This window comes from Symphalangus syndactylus, chromosome 7, assembly GCF_028878055.3.
Source record: "Symphalangus syndactylus isolate Jambi chromosome 7, NHGRI_mSymSyn1-v2.1_pri, whole genome shotgun sequence".
Classification (NCBI taxonomy): Eukaryota; Metazoa; Chordata; class Mammalia; order Primates; family Hylobatidae; genus Symphalangus; species Symphalangus syndactylus.
Genome location: NC_072429.2, coordinates 24,900,341 through 24,921,412, shown reverse-complemented (window position 1 = coordinate 24,921,412; position 21,072 = coordinate 24,900,341). Strand labels below are relative to the sequence as shown.

At 34.6% G+C, this 21,072-nt stretch overlaps 1 protein-coding gene across 5 annotated transcripts in view; it reads left to right on the top strand.

Annotated features, from left to right (window-relative positions):
* The window catches only part of GABRA1 (gamma-aminobutyric acid type A receptor subunit alpha1), a 52,761-nt gene extending 35,292 nt beyond the window's left edge, over positions 1-17,469 (top strand). For all 5 annotated transcript variants that reach the window (XM_055285366.2, XM_055285365.2, XM_055285367.2 and 2 more), the window contains 4 exons: positions 109-252; positions 8,465-8,617; positions 13,180-13,382; positions 14,625-17,469. In XM_055285366.2, the coding sequence (XP_055141341.1) occupies positions 109-252; positions 8,465-8,617; positions 13,180-13,382; positions 14,625-14,936 (812 nt within the window). In that variant the 3' untranslated portion in view covers positions 14,937-17,469. The remainder of the gene's footprint in view (positions 1-108; positions 253-8,464; positions 8,618-13,179; positions 13,383-14,624) is intronic.
* The last annotated feature ends 3,603 nt before the right edge of the window (positions 17,470-21,072 follow it).

Below are 21,072 nucleotides of genomic sequence, written 5' to 3'. Positions count from 1 at the left end.
CCCTCTGGAACCATGATATAGAAAATACAAAGCTGATAAAAGGTACCAACTAAATAAGAGAATTGAAGTGGTAAAATATATGGATCATTTTCTACTGTTTCCTTTTAGATGCTTATACAAGAGCAGAAGTTGTTTATGAATGGACCAGAGAGCCAGCACGCTCAGTGGTTGTAGCAGAAGATGGATCACGTTTAAACCAGTATGACCTTCTTGGACAAACAGTAGACTCTGGAATTGTCCAGTCAAGTACAGGTAAGTACGATTTTGTTACTTCAGATATGGAGGAAGAAGCAGAAAAATATTTTGCGAGAACTCAATGAATCATTCAGTAACACAAGTCTAGGAGAGAGAACATCACACTAAATTGGGCATCAGTTGAGCTGGAAACTAGTGTAAACTCGATAGACCTGTGACCTTGGACATGTCATTTAATGCCTCTTGGCCTCTGTTTCTGTTTGTTTGTTTGCAAATTGAGAAACTGATTATATGTGATTACTGTAGCACAGCAGGTAGCTATGTGAACTCTTAGAGATGAACATCTGGGTTAAATCCTTACTCCTCGACCTTGTCAGTTGTTTGTAGTCCCCTTGCAGAGTGGTTGGAAGAAATACATTAAATTCATAAAGAGTACTTACCGCAATTAATGACACATCAAAAGCTTTTCATAAATAACTATTTATATAGTCTAGGCTCCACATATTACTATTAGTTAATTAATTTTGCTAAATTTGTAGCAGTGATTATTACACGTAAGACATCAAAAAACCAATTCCTTCTACAAGTTCGTTTGCATCTCTAACCAAGCATCTTCCACAGCTAAAGCCAACAGAGTCATAACCACATTATTGATCATTCCGTGTGGGAATTAAAAGTAGGTAGCATGCCATCCTTTTTAGTGTGGTAACTGCTTTACTAATTCTATACTCAGAACTAGACCTGACACTATGGAAAAGCTGGACCCACATCTTTAAAGTTGTTTCAAACAATAAGATAAAAGTTTTGTTATTCAAGTATCCATTTTGTACTATCTGAAATGTCATCATCAGACCAGATAATTATAAATAAAAGCTGGACTCAAACAATTAGAAAAATACATGCCCCACAAAGCCCATTATTTACTGAAAGCTTTAACAAGGGTCAAGAATTATTTTTTCAAAATTATGTCTTTCAAAATTTAAGTTGACTTTATTCACTCTTATTTTTCATTTCTAAGGAAACATGATTTAGTAATAAATAAGAGGAGTGGTGCTAAAAAAAACTTCTTCTGATTTCATGCTTTATATTGGGACCCTCACAAGCATAACACATTCCAATAATAAGTCAACCAGTCTTACTATGATTATTAGATAAGTTCTGACTAACAGGATCTGTCTCTTGCTTGCTTAAGAGCCCCCATTGCTAGCCCAGAAGCTTAAATGTTTATCTGTTTTATTTTTTTTTAAAATGGAGACCGTTTCTCTTTTTTTCTTATTTCAAATCCAAGTGGCATAGTGGAAAGGTCATAGGCTTTGTAGTGAGGAAGATGTGAACTCAAGTTCTGATCCTGTCGCTTAGAAGCCTTGTGACTTTGGGCAAGTCATTTGTTCACTTGGAAACTCTAGTATTGCCTAAGTAATGATAGTCCTGTATTTTGTATTAAAGATGGAATAATATAAAATATTGCAGAATGTTATATAGTAGGTACTGAAATGGTAAGTAAGAGCTGTTGCTATAGTCCTGAAATATCCCAAAACATGAAAGATGCTCAAGATTTTTCCTTCTTACAACATATTATGTTGGAAAAGATATGAAAATAAGCTGTGTTTACTTTTTAAAACTCGAATGTCATTATAAGCTGGATATAATGGCAGTCACTACAGATTAAATGATAGACAAGCTGAGATCTTACTGTCATGGAACTTGAAGTCTAAGAGAAATTGAACACATAAACTATAATTATCAAAACAAGTAGTTTAAGTGCTGTGATTGACATTTTTTTGTGTGATGAAAGAGACCACATCTGTCTTCTCTATCCCTATTATTTTCTGTAGTAGTTGAGACATAGGAGGCATTGAACAAATATTTTGAATTAATGAATAAAAAGTAAATCCAGAACTAAGATGATCTACGAAGGATTGTTGCAGGAACTGATTTTTCATTTTGTTTGTCTGAATATATTGGGGGATAAATAATCACTCTCTAGGCTCCAGGCAGACCAAATAATGCACACATAACTTTTCCTCAAGGAACTCTCCATCTATTTTTGTTAGAAAGGAAGTTGGAGAATGTTGGGAAACAAATGAAATGCAGTAGTATGCAGGCCATAGTGCAAATATGTATGAAGTCTCAAAGGTTGCTTAGAGGAGGGAATATTCCTACTCTAATTTTAGCTTTAACAACCTTAGTCATGTTACTATAACCCTCTTATGCCTGAGATCCCATGTGTTCAAAATTAGAGGCTTAGTCAAAATAATGGAGGTCTTTCTCACCTTTGGCTTTCAAAGGATTCAACCTGTCTACATTCTGGATACTCAGAAAAAATATGCAGTCATTCAATAGAATGAGAGACAGTGGCCCAACCCATTGACACCTATGAGGGTAGACCTCATGGGCTGGTTCCACTAGAAGTAATCGTTCTGTGCTAGAGCAGTAAGTTCACCTACATAAAATAAAAGCTTTTTCCTGTCACCACATAGTGAATATTGGGGGGTAAGGAGAATAATGAGCAAATTCTCAAATGGAAGCTCAGTTTGATGTATGTTTCAACTCCACAGTAACACACTGAATTACACTTCCTCTGGGGCCACTTTAGCTCACCAAGAATCACCTTGATAGATTTCAGTAGAAAGAAACAGAGACCTTTGTGTAAGGTCTGCAACGCTGTATTTTACATCTCTTTGTGGAGCCCTGAAAACATTAAAATAAATGACCTTCAGTACCATTACCTCCGTGTTTCTGCCAGAAGACTAGAGAATGATGGTGAGAGAGAACACGCACATTGGGAATGACTAGATAAAAGGCATCTCCTTCTACTTTAAAATTCTCCCTGGAGAGAGAATCATTCAATCCCCTTGGTAGTTTAGAAAGTGCTGTCCTACTTACCTGCCACCAACACATGGGAAAACATAAATACACAATCCTACTGACCTCTTTGAGTCAAAATATTTTCTAAATCACTTCATTAACATAAAAGGGAAAAAGATGGAAATCCTAGCACAATATTTGAATTTCTAGTTCAGTACAAATACATTAGAGGTACAATTCCTTCCTTGGATTCTACCATTAAATTTACGAAAAGAATATTTAGTTAGAGCCTTAGTTTTAAATGCACTTACTCACCTGGCAGAAAAATACTACTGGACAGAGTATATGGCAGAGAAATAGGCAAACGGGAAAGATGATCCAGTTAGTTTTCAGATGCAATATGTTTTTATTATTCATTCATTTATCCACGTAATCCTTAAATCGCTTGTTCATTTACTGTGTCTGACACTGTGACTGGGCTTGAAGAAGAGAGATGAAAGGCACAAAATCCCTGCCCTTCAGAAGCTCTTAATTGAATGAGATAAATAGCTAACATGCATGGGCACTGTTCTATTCTTCACATCCAATACTCACAAAAATCCTTGAATTCAGATAATATTATTATCCCCATTTTATAGATAGGATATATGGGGGCCCAGAGAAGTTTAAACATTCTTCCAAGGTTACACAGCTGGGAAGTGGCAGAACTGGGATTTGAACCTGGCTTGTCGACCTGCAGGGTGTGTACTCTCAACTACATGTCACTCCAATAACAGGCATCAGAAATACATAAGATGTGGAAGCATAGTTGCTAAGAGTATGAACCCTGAAGTTATACTACAAAGATTTCAATGCTGGTTTTGCAACTTATTTACTGTATGACTTTTGACAAGTGTTTTAATTTTGGGGTTTTTTTTTGTATATAACTTTTTCATGAGCTATTGTGAGATGGAAATAAGAAAATGCATGTAAACGGCCTAGAAGAGTATCTGGTTTGTAAAATGTATGCAGTAAGTGTCCGATATTACTATTAATAATAAGAGTAGGCCTGGGTGCAGTGACTCATGCCTGTAATCTCAGCACTTTGGGAGGCTGAGACAAGCAGATCAGATCACTTGAGCCCAGGTGCTCCAAACCAGCCTGGGAAACGTGGAGAAACCCCATCTCTACAAAAAATAAAAAAATTAGCTGGCCATGGTGTTGCATGCTTGTAGTCCCAGCCACTTGGGAGGCTAAGGTGGGAGGATCACCTGAACCCAGGGAGGTAGAAGCTTCACTGAGCCGAGACTATACCACTGCACTCCCACCTGGGTGACAGAGTGAGACCCTGTCTCAAAATAATAATAATAAAAATAATACTAATAGTAAAGCTAGTGTAAGGGAACTACATGATGGCATAAAGGAGGAAGAGGGGTCATTTCTACTTGATGTGTCAAGGGTGGCATAACCCCTTGTCTCTTCCCACCCTCACCACATTATGCTTTCTAAGTAATTCTTCAAGGAGAACCCATGCAAAAATTACTACAGTGACTTAAGGACATGAAACATAACTTATAAAGAAAAATAAAATAATGAAATTGATCATGAAGCATAACAATATCAGTGTCCAGAAAACATTAATAATATAATGCCATGCAATGTTTTAAAAACACATAATGATGACTGCAAGTTCTCCATATTTACCTAAATAAATTTGATTATAAGAAAATTTGATAAGTTTGGTGAAAAAGAAAGTTTCTTCTGAATGATTATTGTTAATCCTTAAAAGAGATGACTAAGAAACGTTGTAGGATTCTCTTTTTTGGACACAGAGTTGTCTCTGCATGACTTGATATAATGATGACCCTGAAGGGTCAAGATAATAAGAAAAGCAACTGTATTCTTTGACTATGGAGTAACATTGGTGATCATCATTCATCCAAAGAGCCTAGGGGCTTCCGTTTATGAAGGCTAGCACATGGTCTCCAGATAAATAATTACAACTATAGAATGTAAGTTCTGGGGAAAAAAAAAAAAGACTTCTGTGGTCATTTGGTCAAACCATTTATATTTCAAATGAGGACATGGTCCCTGAGAGGCTAAATGATCCAGAACTATAATCAGTGTCCCCTTATCTCTATTTAGAATCTCTGAAGCAATTAAAAAACATAACCACCACTTTCTCAATAACATTTTTGATAGAAAATTCCTTTTGCAATATTAGTATCCATAGGAAACACCAAGTTTAGAGTACTTGGAAGGAAAATGACAGCTTCACCAGGAATCAATGTTCAATACAATTTTGTTGAATGACCAAGTGGTTGATTCTCTGAGTTAGAGAGAGAATACATGTCTGTGTTTTTAATCTTCACACCGTAAATGTCCATAGAAATAGAGTTTTTAAAAAGCACTTTCACTCAGATTATGTAATTTTATCCTCACATCCTCCTAGGAGACAGTTAAATTAAATACTATTATATTAATTGGACAAATCGGGAAACTGTAGTCAAATGAACCTATGCAAGGTATTTACCTCCAAGTAACTAATATTTGAGAAAGCAAAGATTGAAATCCAGCTCTAAACAAATCTTTAATGCTGTTTTGAAAAATTATATTAGTTTCTTTTCTTCCACTCTCCTTAATTTTGTATTGCAATATATCAGAAATATTGTCACATCTAATTTGCAAGCTTCCTTCAGGGTTAAATAAACTGCAAGAATATTTGAATTATTATTCTCCCAGACTGTTGAAGGAGAGGAAAATAATTTGACATGCTTTGTGCATAAGCACTTGATGTCTAGACATATTATTTCAATCCAATTTAGGTGACTGGGTTTTTTGTTTTTGTTGTGTTTTTCTTTCATTTTAAAGCTATTACAACATGATTCTGATGTTGCTGCCCATTTCTTCCTTATTTGAAAGTTTTGTGCCAACACTTAAAATTGTATTTAATTTAGGAAAAGGTTTCAAAACGTTGGAATTTCTTCTGCTGGGAAAATCTGTTAGGGAAAAAGTTGTTTATAAAACAAATATAATGTCAAATAATAGCTCTTCAGATCTCCAAAAATTATATTCTTTTCAGGATCTTTGCAAAAAGGTCATGTTGAGAACAACAAAAAATGGAATGTATACAGACACTCATTTTTCTGGCATTATATAAAGATGAATTTTTTTCTTTGCGCTGGTGACATTTTGCAGGCTGCAATTGAATGAATTGTTACGAATAATAATGCAAGCCCCTGAGATGGTGAAGTGTAGCATGGATATGTCCACATAAGACTATATTTTAGTAGTGTTTTGGGAAAATTGTTTTTCTACATTTTTTTCAAATTTGGATCACTTCCTTCTTTTCAAATGACCTTAAAGATATCACTAGAGAAACACACAGAAAATAATAAGAAATTAATCTGGTAACATTCCATTTGTCCTTTAAAAGAAAGATGCTTATGAATTTTGTTTTGATTGAGTGACCATAAGCCTCAGTGCATCCATTTTCACTATATGAAGGTATTAAATACTGAGGATATGGCCGGTCATGCTACATAACCAAATAACTATTCTTCTCTATAATTAACTTTCAGTTTGGTGGGAGGGATATATGTATGTAGTTCAATAACTAAAATACAAAGTATGAGATATTATAAATATAAACAAGAGCTATAAAGTTGAACACAGTAAGTGTTCAGTAAAGGGCAGGTGCTATTATCAATAACAGTTAATAATGAAAGCAGGCATAAGTGCATAGATAATTTCCTGCTACAGAAAGCAGGATGTGTTACTCTACCAACACTTCTACCAATTCTGATTGAGGAGAAGTGTGAAGAAAATGGAGAAACAAACTAAAATTTATTTTAACATTATAACATGGTTACATAGTATCATCTTAATTAAAGCCATTATTCTTTATTATCCCCATATTGTGCTTCTGACTATTTTGTAGACAAGAAAACTAAGGATAAGAGAGTTTAAGGGAGTTACCAAAAGCTACACAGCAAGAAAATAGCAGATCTGGGTTTTGAAGTCAAATTCATTTGCTTCCAAATATTAATACATTTTCTTCTATAGGAAAATAATTTCTATTCCACTGAGGACCTGGTACTTGGGCTGGAACCAACCTATAGATGAGTAAAATATTCAGCTGCAGAAGATAGGTATAGTTTTGTAGGCCAATATATTGAGAAGTTTAAATGTTTGAAGAGACAAGAGAATTCAGTGCATATTAGAGCTATGCTATGCATAATCTTAAACACAGATTAGGAAGTTTGCTTGTTACTTTGTAGAACTTGAGTCAGTTTGTATTGTCACACAAGGGAGGGGCAGCTGTTTGCTACTGGCCTCTAGTAAGTAGAGTCCAGGAATGCTGCTAAACATTCTGCAATATATAGGACAGCCACCTTCAATAAATGATTATCTGTTCAAAAATGTCAATAGTGCTGAGGTTGAGAAAGCCTAATGCTGCTAATTGGTCTCCATTAAGATATTTTAAGTTAAAAAAAAAAAAGAGTGGCAGAATCGCACATGTGAAAGATCACTCTACATCAAAATTTAGGAAAAATTGGAGTTAGGATGTGACTAGAGCCTATATTAACCCTATATTTTGAGTGAATAAGGCTAAACAATGCTAAGATTTTTAACTGAGAAAGTATAAAGCAAAAAGAGAAACAATAAGACTCTCCTGCAATTTGGTTTTTGTGTCTACTGCTTTATACCTCTAACTGAAGTCAGAATTTGGAGTATTTAAGGACCCTGGAGAGCGCCTAACTAGACCACTGTTTCCCAGATCAATCTAGGAATTGGGACAAACTCAAAAGCTGGTTATAAATACATATTTTCCTGACTTTCCAAAGAACGGTTTGTAAATCTAGTTGGGATGTGAAGAACTGCGTTCTTCTAAAGTTTCCCAGGTGATCCTGGAAAATAAATTTTGAGAAACAAAAGATTCTAGCCCACTCTCCTTATTTTGTAGATCAGGCCATGCTAAATTACTCATCTGATGTCAAAGAGATATTTAATGCAGTGCTGGAGCTAAAATTAATCTGTCCTGATGTACACACCAAAGCTGCTTCAGTAGGTATTGTGGATCTGCTCTGTAATGGACACACTGGAGATCTGATCTGTTTCTGACCCATTGGTCTATGTCACAGGGTTTAGCATGTTGCCTTCTCAGTCAATTTAAGGATTGGAAAGCCAGTCCTTAAATATAAACTCAGATTTGTTCCTCCAATGTGTGATGTATTTGAATTAAGAGGTAAGAATATCTTTAAGGACTCTGGCACCTCAGTCTCATCCTCAGAGTCATTTTACTGTGTGTTAAGTATGTCTCTTTTATTTTCTGGATAAAAACTTTTTCCTCCAAGAACTGGATATCACATGGAGAAAGGATGTGTCTAACTCCCAGACCTTTGGTACTCATAGTAAATCTCAGAGATTACCTTTTCCCAAGGTCAAATTGCTCATCTTTCTTGTCTGTTTTACTTCTCAGGAGAATATGTTGTTATGACCACTCATTTCCACTTGAAGAGAAAGATTGGCTACTTTGTTATTCAAACATACCTGCCATGCATAATGACAGTGATTCTCTCACAAGTCTCCTTCTGGCTCAACAGAGAGTCTGTACCAGCAAGAACTGTCTTTGGTAAGTCCCAATCAAGATACATACGCAAGGAAGGGTATGGAAGACAAGTTATATCATATCTGTGACACTGCAAAGAGAAATAAAAAAAATTATACACTCAAATATTAAGTTCATACAACAGAAAGTTTCAAGGAATTGCCACTCTCATTATGGTATGTTTTTTTTAAACTATTTAACTAGCAAGCTATTTTAGTATTTATGAATAGATGGTATTAATGAACATTTGATTTGATATTTTGAGATAAAAATGAAGTGAAGCAGGCATAAAATGTATAATATTAAAAACTCATAAATAAAAACTTAATATTTAAATAATATATTTAGAATATGTAACATGAATCACTGAGTTGTTCGAGAAGCTTAGAAAATATCAGCAGAACTACTTATTTACATTTATAAAAAGCAGGATTTCTTTAAGTAGGGAGAGCCAATTAATGACCATCATATCACTACAAGAATAAGTCACTTTACCTGATGTGTGCACTTCTGTAGAGTTACATGCATTCATTTTTTCTATTACAATATTTTTAATGACCTACATGCTTCAAGTTAAGAAATCTAATTGAGTATTGTTTAAAGGGTAAGAAACCTTTTACTAATAGGAAAACTTATTTCCTCATGTATTATTTTAGAGTGTGCATTTGATATAAAAAGATATTTCCTACCTATATCCCAGTATACTATTTCAACTGTATTTTTCAGGCTGATGAAAATGAAAGATTCTAATATAATATCTTCTAGACTCAGAATGCAGTAGTGGACTGAACACAAATTGCCACTCTCCTTATGAAAATTGCATTCTGAAGCTTAAAATTGAGTAATTATCAAATGCTTTTATACTGGGTGCTGTTCTGTACAATTAGCCTATATTATTTAACTATAAAACAAATTCTATCTACTGTTATTATTTCCATTTTTAAAAGTGAAATCTAAGGAACAACAGATTAAGTAATCTGCCCATAGTTAGAAGCTATTAGATGGAGCCAGGACTAAGACCCTAGCATTTAGCTCTGGAGTCTGTCCGCCTAATGACAATGATGTATCATGATCTCTGAGCTATCCTGCTGCAATGAAAATAATTGAAATGGGAGTATTGTGGTTGACTTCATTTGGAAATCAGAACTACATATTTATTGGTGAAAGGTGCAATTATCAAGGTTCATTCCACAAATATCAACTAGGCACCTGCTGTTTTTAAGAGCTGTGCTAAAGGATAAAAGCCTTGAGAAGCTTATAGTCTAAACTGAGAATTATTCACCTGAAGAGATTCCTATGGTATCATCTTTCAATAATATGTAGTGTATGAAAAATCATTGTCTCAGAAAAAAGCAAGACTCTGCTACAAGTACCAGAAATGTGTATTTTCTTCTGAACTTGGCAATATGCTTCCAGATTGGCAAACACCAAATCATTGCTCTGACAATAGCCTAGGCATATAGCTAAATTAATATTCAGAATAATTGCAGCTGCAGAGCAAAAGAGCAGTTCATTGCATGCTCATTCTTTCCCATTACCACGTGTCGATATTAACTAGCAATGAATTCACTAAAGACTAAGTCTTGTTAAGATGCTTATATCTGTATGAATATGCCTTTTTCTCACTAGGAAATTAAAAAAAAAAAAAAACCCACACAGGACAGGCCGGGCACAGGGCCCATGCCTGTAATCTCAGCACTTTGGGAGGCAGAGGCAGGTGGATCACGAGGTCAGGAAATCAAGACCATCCTGGCCAACACGGTGAAACCCCGTCTCTACTAAAAATACAAAAAAATAGCCCAGCGTGGTGGCGGGCGCCTGTAGTCCCAGCTACTTGGGAGGCTGAGGCAGGAGAATGGCGTGAACCCTGGAGGCGCAGCTAGCAGTGAGCCGAGATCACGCCACTGCACTCCAGCCTGGGGCAACAGAGCGAGACTCCGTCTCAAAAAAAAAAATAACAATAATAAAATAAATAAACACTGGACATATTTATGTTTTATTTTATTTTTGTAGTATGAGTACAACATTATATTGCAAAAGGTTCTTTTAAAAGGTGATTTTCCCCTTCTCACACCAATAAATTCTACTCTTCTGATTTGAAAATTATTTACAGCATTTCATATGGTGTATGTCAAAAAATATTGCTCTTAACTTTGTCAGCAATCTTATATCTCAACAGACTCATGGCCTTTGGTGAACATAACTATATGTCTGTAAACTTAGTTGTGACAAGTATTTTTGTGTTTCAGGTTTTATGTTTCTAATATTTTAAGTTCACTAGAATCACAAATACAATTTTCTAGACTTTTAACCTTTTAACATTTATTTTGTACACGTTTCTATGCTTTTTAGTTTGAACTCAGCACATTTTTTTTCTGAGCTCTGTGAGATGCGTAAGAGGATCATGTAGATTCAAAAAGAAAAAAACAAAAGAACTAACCAAACAAAAGTTGTACTTTATAACCATTTATTAAAAGACGTCCAGAATGAAACAATGTTGCAGTCTATCTTATGCCTTAGAAGACCATATTCTTGGTTTTCCATGCTGTCTCTCATTTGGAGGCAATGTGGTCACTTAATTTTGCTGCCAAATACATCCAAGTTTGAGATTCAGTCTCACCACCTACCAACTGTATGGCATTGGCAAATTTACTTCCTTTTATGGAGCTTCAGTTGTCTGTTAAATGAAAGTACAAGGAAAGGAAAGTAATGCTGTTTTTTAAAAGGTGAGACAAATAAAATAAAATATGTACATTGTCAGGTTCAGTACTTGTAACTTAAAAGCCGTTCAACAAATCTGTGTTCTTTTCTCTTTTCCTATAACAGGAATTGTATTTTCCTATGGCACAAATTGTATCTTCATGTTAATCTTCTTAACTGCTCTTAATTTATGGACACATTTGGTTTAAAAATACCCATTACCACATTACTTCTGACAGCTGACTACATAAAACAAGATTTTTTAAAAAAATTGAATTTATTGTAGTAGGGATTTATCAAAAAGGACTAAGGTTGTCAATTATAATAGTCATTAGTTTTGCCCTTATTATCAAGCTAAGAGCTAAACACTTCATTGCATTACCTTACTTAATATTCATAATAGCCTTCTGAGTTAAACTTATTAAATCAACTTACAAGAAAAAAATTTTATAAACCCCAGAAGCTCAGGATTTTAAGGCAATTTTCTCAAGGTCATTCAGCAGTTATAGAACAGGGATTTGAAACTCGGTTGCCCTGGACTTTTAATTACCCTAATATTTGCTCAAGTTAATACTGACATGTAAATTCAGGAGCCTGAATTTACATGTCATTGCATTTAATCCTCATGATAGTCTTTTGAGTGAGTGAGCAAAAATGTCCTTCTCCTAGAATTTCAACAATGATATAGACAGTGGAGAGAATGAAAGACAACTCATCCCTTTTACAGATATGGGCACAGAGTTCCTACAGGTTAAATCACTTAGCAGAGGTCATACAGCTAATAAGTGGTAGGGTTGAGACTAGTCACTGGAAGAGGTCAGAATTATTTCTACAATATGTAGCCTGATCCTCCCTGAATGGGTAACTGTGAACTGTTTTTTTTTAATATTTTCATATGGTTTAAAGGGAACCTGACAGCATTATACTTTTGTACTGAGTATAGTGCATTACAAATAGTAGGTTGATAGTATTTGGTAAATGAACATTAGAGGGTATCATCTTTCTCATACTAACTTATATAATTGTGTAAGTAAACTAAAATGGGCTAACTTGAAAACTTCTTTTGAATAGAGGGCATTTTAATCCCTAGGGATGGATTTGCAGAGTAGGAAAGATGAGGCAGCCTTCTCAGAAAGAAAAAAGATTGTAACGTTTGAATCAGAAAAACTGGTGTTCAAATGTTGGTACTGCTACTTCTTGCTGTGTATTCTCTAGCAAGTTTCATAAAATGTATTATATATATGTGTGTGTATATATATATGTGAGTGTGTGTCTATATGTATATGAGACACACATGTTTCTATCTATCTATGTCAGATTTAGGAATTTCTTTAAAAGTGTGGCTATTTTTGAATCAGGAAAGATAGTGTAAAACCATGAGTCAATAAGGTGACAATTATCCCCAAATTGTTCAATTATCTATAAATTATCAAAAAGTCATTCACTTCCTTGTTTATATATTTGGGGTACATAGAATATTAAACAGAGCTGAGTATCCAGAAGTTACTTGTGGATCACAGGCAAGTGAAGATCTGTGATTTCTATATCAAGAACTAGGTACCGTGAGGAATATTATTTCTTGTTTTACCCAGGACACCCGTGTTCAAAGTGCCAATTTAAAGGAGTTTACTATCTTCTTAAGAGCACCTCAATAGCAGAGCAATTTATTCCTACAAGATATCCTCCGCAATGCTGCCATTCCATGAATCACAGACTACACTGGGGTTAAATTAAGACTCATCAATTCTAAACCAAAATAAGATGATCTAGAAACCACGTTCTGTCATGATACTGTTGATTTCCTTTTGTTAAAGTAGGCTGCCCTATCATGATGAAATTTCATAGTATGAACTGGCATCACGTATATATTTTTTTTTTCTTTACAGGAGTAACAACTGTGCTCACCATGACAACGTTGAGCATCAGTGCCAGAAACTCCCTCCCTAAGGTGGCTTATGCAACAGCTATGGATTGGTTTATTGCAGTGTGCTATGCCTTTGTGTTCTCAGCTCTGATTGAGTTTGCCACAGTAAACTATTTCACTAAGAGAGGTTATGCATGGGATGGCAAAAGTGTGGTTCCAGAAAAGGTAAATGCTTTAATAGTCACTGTAGTACATCAATATTATGTCTCTTTAAACCTATGAAATGAGATGTTTGGGCCTGTGGTATTGGATGGAGTATGCAGAATAATAAGGATTCTTTTTTTCTTATGTTGTGAACAATTAAGTGCCATGATAATTTTGTTATTGATAAAGAGAGAGGTCATTTAGGTGAATAGATGTACAAAGTGAAGGAGATAAAGGAGAGACAGGAAGGCAAACATTTCTAGTCAAATAGGCTTTCCTTTGGTTTCTATTGATTTGAGAACAGTTTTAATGAACCTGATATTAGGAGCAAATAAACTTAGTCAAATCCTTTATTTACCAAGTGCATTATAATTTTGTAACTTGAAAGTTATATTCTTTTGGTTGTTTTCTGAGCCTAATCATTTGGTCATAAATGTATAACCATAATGCCTCAATTAAATTAAGTTTGCCACATGAACCATCCCTAGTTCTCTGCAAAGTCAAGGGCAGGCACATTTTCTCTTTCCAAAATAGACATACGCTTTAGGGATCATAACACACAGAAATTACCAAGAAATGTCTCATGGTAGAAAATGTTCAAGTTAAGAATACTGCTGCTTCCCTCAATTAGAACCTATTAGACAGTATGGATTTTATGTCACAGCTTGGGAGGATAGCTCTATTTGTGGGGTTTGAAGAACAAGCATGACAAAATGCAAGTAAGCTTTGGGATGCTGTGATGAAGAGCAAAGACAGAGACAAAGAGATTTTAAGATGTTTAGCAATAATCTAGAAGGAGTAACTTAAGAGCAGCTTTTCTGAAACTTTATTCTATAGAATATTAGTTTCTTAAGATATTCCCTGAAAATTTAGTTCTTTGTTGATGCCCACTTGAATATTGATGCATACTGTATTTCCTGGTCACAGCATATTAAAGGGGCTTAGAAGTTCTATAGTAAATAAATTGGTTTAACTGTGTTTATCCCATAGTTACACAAATGCATTAGATAAGAAAATCCTCTGTAGTGGTAGCATCTACCATATTTAATAAAATCTAAGGTGTTGCACTTCTTGATGGCAAAAGGCTATTAAATACTGCCTGCATTTTTAATTTATTATAATAAGACAGGCATAAATGGTGTTTTTAAATTCTTAAATAAGGCACAGATTTAGGTTGCAAAATAAGGGCCACCTTGCTCAGCAACTTATAATTTTGCTTCTCACTGTTTACTAAACAAAATGCATTGCTCTTTCTTTCTACAGCCAAAGAAAGTAAAGGATCCTCTTATTAAGAAAAACAACACTTACGCTCCAACAGCAACCAGCTACACCCCTAATCTGGCCAGGGGCGACCCAGGCTTAGCCACCATTGCTAAAAGTGCAACCATAGAACCTAAAGAGGTCAAGCCCGAAACAAAACCACCAGAACCCAAGAAAACCTTTAACAGTGTCAGCAAAATTGACCGACTGTCAAGAATAGCCTTCCCGCTGCTATTTGGAATCTTTAACTTAGTCTACTGGGCTACATATTTAAACAGAGAGCCTCAGCTAAAAGCCCCCACACCACATCAATAGATCTTTTACTCACATTCTGTTGTTCAGTCCTCTGCACTGGGAATTTATTTATGTTCTCAACGCAGTAATTCCCATCTGCTTTATTGCCTCTGTCTTAAAGAATTTGAAAGTTTCCTTATTTTCATAATTCATTTAAGAACAAGAGACCCCTGTCTGGCAGCCTGGAGCAGAGCAGACTATTCAGCTTGGAGACAGGATTCTGACAGAGCAAGTGAAAGAGCAAAGTCATGTCAGAAGGAGACAGAATGAGAGAGAAAAGAGGGGGAAGACGGTTCAAAGACACAAGAAAAAGTAGAAAAAAAAATAACACTTAACTAAAACCCCTAGGCCATTTGTAGATATATATTTCCAAATATTCTAAAAAAGATACTGTATATGTCAAAAATATTTTTATGTGAAGGTGTTTCAAAGGATAAATTATAAATGTTTCATGAAGAAAAAATTTAAAAAATCTATGTCTTTATTACACAAACTATGATGTGCTTATGTTTTTGTTTTGCTTTTTAAACTGATGTATAGCTTTAACATTTTGTTTCCAAAGCTGAAGATCCCCATTCTTTCTCTTCGAAAAAAAATGCCTAATGCATTATTTTGTCATAAAATGCTATTTTAAAATTCATGGAACTTTCATAGGCAAAGGTGCAGTTGCTCATTGTAGAGCACATTTAGTCCAATGAAGATAAATGCTTTAAATAGTTTACTTCACTTTCATCTGAGCTTTTACGGCTAGACTCAAGGAAGAATAATTTTAACAGACACGTATACTCCTTAGAAACTAAACTAAAATAATTTAAAAATATTCCCTTTTTCACCCTATTTTCAGAAAGCACATGAGCCCAATACTCACTTAATTCTCATTATGAAGATGTTTTTAGAGGGGCAAAAATATTTTGCAAGCTCTGGAATTGTTGAATGTATTCTTTTATATAACTACATTAAAAGCTTTAGATTGAAATTTATGACTAGCAAACAAAAATAGAATATATAAACGATATATGTAAATATACAGCATGAGATTGTACATTTTTTACTTTTTTAAAATTGTGTTCTTAAAATATTGTGTAAGAATCACTGCACTTAGCTGTTAGAATGTTGTTAAATGCTATGGAAATACATTTAGAACCTGCATTTAAGAACAGAACAGCAAGTAGGAACCACATGGAACTTAAAACATATGGGTATGAAGTCCACTTACGTAGACAAAACTTATAATTTCCAAACTGTTGTCCAGTATACAGTGATCAGTTGCTATCTGTTCAAGTCATTCCACACAGTTCCCTATTTTAGGCTATTATAATATAGAAAGAAAATGGGAAGCATTAGTTGGAGCTAGAAAATGAACTGTATATTATTGCTATATTTGCTAATACCAACTATTTCAATAAGTGTTGTACCATATGTAGCATTAAATATAAAATACATAAAAGAATGTACAGAAAATAGCTTTTATTGAGTAATATTATTACATTTCATTTATACTGTAGCAATATATTTGTAGGTATACTATGTAAGGGCTTTAAATAAAAGAGGTCCATTAATACTTCCTTATAAAAATTCTAGTCTGTTTCATTACTGCCCAGATGTTTTAGAGATAAATATTTATGCAGAAGGTATTTTTGAAGTCTCCTTTTGTCTGATAGAGTTTAACAGATATTTAAATTTAGTGTTCAGAATCCACAAGTCACGGTCTAAACACACTTAGAATACTACAGCATAAACCTGTTAGCATTATTGCCAAATAAGACAGTTGGGATCCAAACCCAAGTCTTGAACAATGTTTTTCTCAAAAAGCTGCTATCCAATGACATAGGAAAATACATTGTGTTTTCCTAAACACACTTTTCTTTTTAAATGTGCTTCATTGTTTGATCTGGTCCTGCCTAAATTTCACAAGCTAGGCCAATGAAGGCTGAATCAAAGGCATTTCATCCACCAATATCATGTGTAGATATTATGTATAGAAAATAAAATAAATTATGGCTCTAACTTCTGTGTTGCTGTTTATCTTGTTATTTTTCGGCGTTATACTAATGTGTTTATTGAGAGCATTTTACCTTCCAGACTTCTCATGGCTAACTTTTGGTCTGTATTTTGCTCCTTAGATGTGAATATTTCTTATTAGTCTGCTTCCTGCTACGCAATGACTGCATTTCTATCATTTCTCAGTTTGTTAGTATATGTGGATAGTATTCTACTGTATAAATGATTGCAAAGTTTATCAAAAACAAATTATTATATGTAGCTTTTCTACAGTGCTTTGCTAAACCATGTAGTACTAGTTAAGTCTTCCTTGAAAATAAAGATACACTCTTATAGGGGACAGTTCCTGTTTACTCCCAGGAAACTTTTTTAAAAGATGACACTGAATGTTTATTGCACTTTAGTGCAGTGAAGTGGCAATAAAATCTAACATGAATCAAGGTTGTTTATGGCAGATGCATGTGTTGCTTCACAGAGTTTAGCAAAAGCTCTTAATTTTATGTCATACTGTATTCTATTACGATAATAAAGCTAACATTATTCAATAATAAAATGGAATACTTGACTCTCTTTTCATGTTTTGAAAGGACTTTTCATTGCTCTGTTTTGATGCATTTTTACATTAGAAGCACCTAAAAGTACCAAGTGCTAGCAGGAATCTAGGCCACTAGAAAGATACTAAAAAATATCAATAGTATGATCCTATACTATGATTTTAAAAAAATTATTTATAATATAAAAATGAATTAAACACCAGGTTTCTGGTATTACTAGTAGCACTTTGAAATTTATGAAAGATAAATATAAGAGAGTGAAAATGCTGAAATGATAATGGAATTTGCTCATATGTATTGATAGTATAGGAAACTCATCTTCCCTTCAATCCTGAGACTCTGATTTAATTGTTTTGAGATTGCATCTGAGCACTAGTTTTTTAAGCTATCCTGGTGACTCTCAGTATGTAGCCAAAGTTGTTACATTGTTAATACTTTTCATTTTAACTTAAATTCCTTAAGGTTTCTGTAATCAGTCACATCAAGGTAAAACATATTTATAATCACATGCAAGACAATAGAAAAATCATTTCAATGATAGACATAAAACCATAATTGGATTCTACACACCAGACCACATAAGACAAAATTTCTGCTTTAGATGATGGTCTTGCCAGAACAACGTAAATTGTATCTTCAGCAAATAAAACCTACATATTTCCTAGTAATGACTCACAACTTTATAAAAACTCACAATTAAAAATCCTCCAATAGCTGGGTGCGGTGGCTCATGCCTGTAATCCCAGCACTTTGGGAGGCCGAGGCGGGCGGATCACGAGGTCAGGAGATCCAGACCATCCTGGCTAACATGGTGAAACCCAGTCTCTACTAAAAATACAAAAAATTAGCTGGGCGTGGTGGCGGGCGCCTGTAGTCCCAGCTACTGGGGAGGCTGAGGCAGGGGAATGGCCTGAACTCGGGAGGCGGAACTTGCAGTGAGCCGAGATCATGCCATTGCACTCCAGCCTTGGCGACAGAGCGAGACTCCATCTCAAAAAAAAAAAAAAAATCCTCCAACTAAATGATTTATTCAAATAAAACTGTCAATGTAAACTAGCTGAACCATCACATTTGTTGATTTCTGGGTTCTCATAAAAAAGAATGCAGTGAATGATGACTATTTTGTCTATCAAACCAAATTCATGTCAAGGCTCACCACATAATTATCAAAGAAATCACAATAAGAAAGGGCTTGGCATTATTGCTGACCATCTGTTTGAAATTCGTTGTACCATTTAGTTATAACCTTCTGTTGGAGTTTTCTGAAATCTATCCAGCTCTTATGACCAACAATAATAAACATCTAACTTGACTATTTTATACCCACAATCCAGCAAAATAGTTTAACTTCAAATGTTGATTTAATTTAATTAAACTAAATTCTACTAACATTGGCTGAGTCTTTTCCCTGTACTAAATACTGTACTTGATGATGGGGATGTAGAAGTAAATATGGCCATTTTCCTTACAAAAATAATGGTTATCTTGGGGAAGGTAAACAATCAGACAAAGATAATAACTTAAGTATTATGATAAAGTAGAGGATGCTAACCCGTATGTAAAAGAAGTGCCTTGCCACTTTTCATAAGGCTAGCAAATTGGATTTGTAGAAACTAATGATGTTCAAGTTGAAACTTGAAGTATAAGAGTAATTGAAACCATCCTGGACCTGGACTATGAATGAGTGGACTTCTGATCTAATGCCAGTTTTGTGAGTTGTTAGCCGTTAAACTACAAACCAAATATTTGAAACTTCTAAGATCCCTTTAGCTACTGGGATAGATACTGAGCTTGCAGAGATGAAGATGACAATATAATCTTGGAAAGCTCATAAGTTCTTAGAGATTCAGAATGAATCTAAAATTAGAATACTTCCTATATTACATATAATTACTGAAAAATGTGCAAGTATAGGAGACTTACCTGGAGAGTGGTATGAGGGAAGTCTTTAAATGAAAGTGTTAGCCAAGCTAGCTTTTGTTTCGATTTAGGAATATAAACTTTATTTTTTCAATACAAGCTCCATCAATTCAAGACACTTCTGTAAGCAATGATACCAGCCATTCAGTCCATTCCTAAATATTTAACTGAGGGTCTTGGGAATATAACCATGTAAATGAAGCATTTTTTACATTAAGTGAAGAAAATGAGTGTCTTTTAAAAATTGTTAAGATCAGAAAACAAAAAATGCCAGAAAGAGACAAATCAGGACTGTAATGATTTCCAATCAAAACTCTTGCAAAATTGCCCTAGTTTGATGAGATGCCCAAGCAGCATTGTTGGGGTAGAGAAGGACTCTCTGGTGAAGGTTAATTGGGCATTTTTCTGCAAAAGCTTTGGCTAACTTTTTCAAAATACTCCCATATAAGCAGATGTTATCATTCCTTGGCCTTCCAGGAAGTCAACAAGCACATTGTTTTGAGCATCACAAAAAAACTGTTGTCATGACCTTTGCCTTTGACCAGTCTCCTTTTGCTTTGATTGGACCACTTTGATATCTTGGTAGCATTGTTTTCAGGATTGTGCTGATAGAGCCCATTCCATCTTCTGTTACACTTCTTAGAAGAAATGCTTCAGGATCTTGGTCACATTTATTTAAATTTCCGCTGAAAGGTTTGCTCTTGTCTGCAACTGATCTGCACATAATAGTTTTGGCACCTATTAAGTGGAAACTTTGCTCAACTTTGATTTTCAGTAAAATCGTGTAAGCTGAACCCGTTGAAATGTCTATGGTGTTGGCTGTTTGTTCTGCTGTTAAGTTGTCTTCAATTAGAGCATGAACAAGATTAAAAATTTTATATTTGCAAATTGATGTAGATGGTTTGCTGCTGTGGGCCTCATCTTCAACATTATCTTGGCCCTTCTTAAAAATAGTTATCCATTTGTGAAGTGTCTGTCCATATCTTTGCCCACTTTTTGATGGGCTTGTTTGTTTTTTTCTTGTAAATTTATTTAAGTTCTTTGTAGATTCTGGATATTAGCCCTTTGTCAGATCGGTAGATTGTAAAAATTTTCTCCCATTCTGTTGGTTTACTGTTCATGCTGATGGTAGCTTCTTCTGCTGTGCAGAAGCTCTTTAGTTTAATTAGATCCCATTGGTCTATTTTGGCTTTTGTTGTCATTGCTTTTGGTGTTTTAGTCATGAAGTCTTTCCCCATGCCTATGTCCTGAATGGTATTGCCTAGGTTTTCTTTTAGTTTTATGGTTTTAGGTCTTATGTTAAATCTTTAATCCATGTTGAGTTAATTTTTGTATAAGGTGTAAGGAAGGGATCCAGTTTCAGTTTTCTACAGATGGCTAGCCAATTTTCCCAGCACCATTTATTAAATAGGGAATCCTTTCCCCATTGCTTGTTTTTGTCATGTTTGTCAAAGATCAGATGGTTGTAGATGTGTGGTGTTATTTCTGAGGCCTCTGTTCTGTTCCATTGGTCTATATATCTGTTTTGGTACCAATACCATACTGTTTCGGTTACTGTAGCCTTATACTATAGTTTGAAGTCAGGTAGCATAATGCCTCCCACTTTGTTCTTTTTGCTTAGGATTGTCTTGGCTATGTGGGCTATTTTTTGGTTCCATATGAACTTTAAAGTAGTTTTTTCC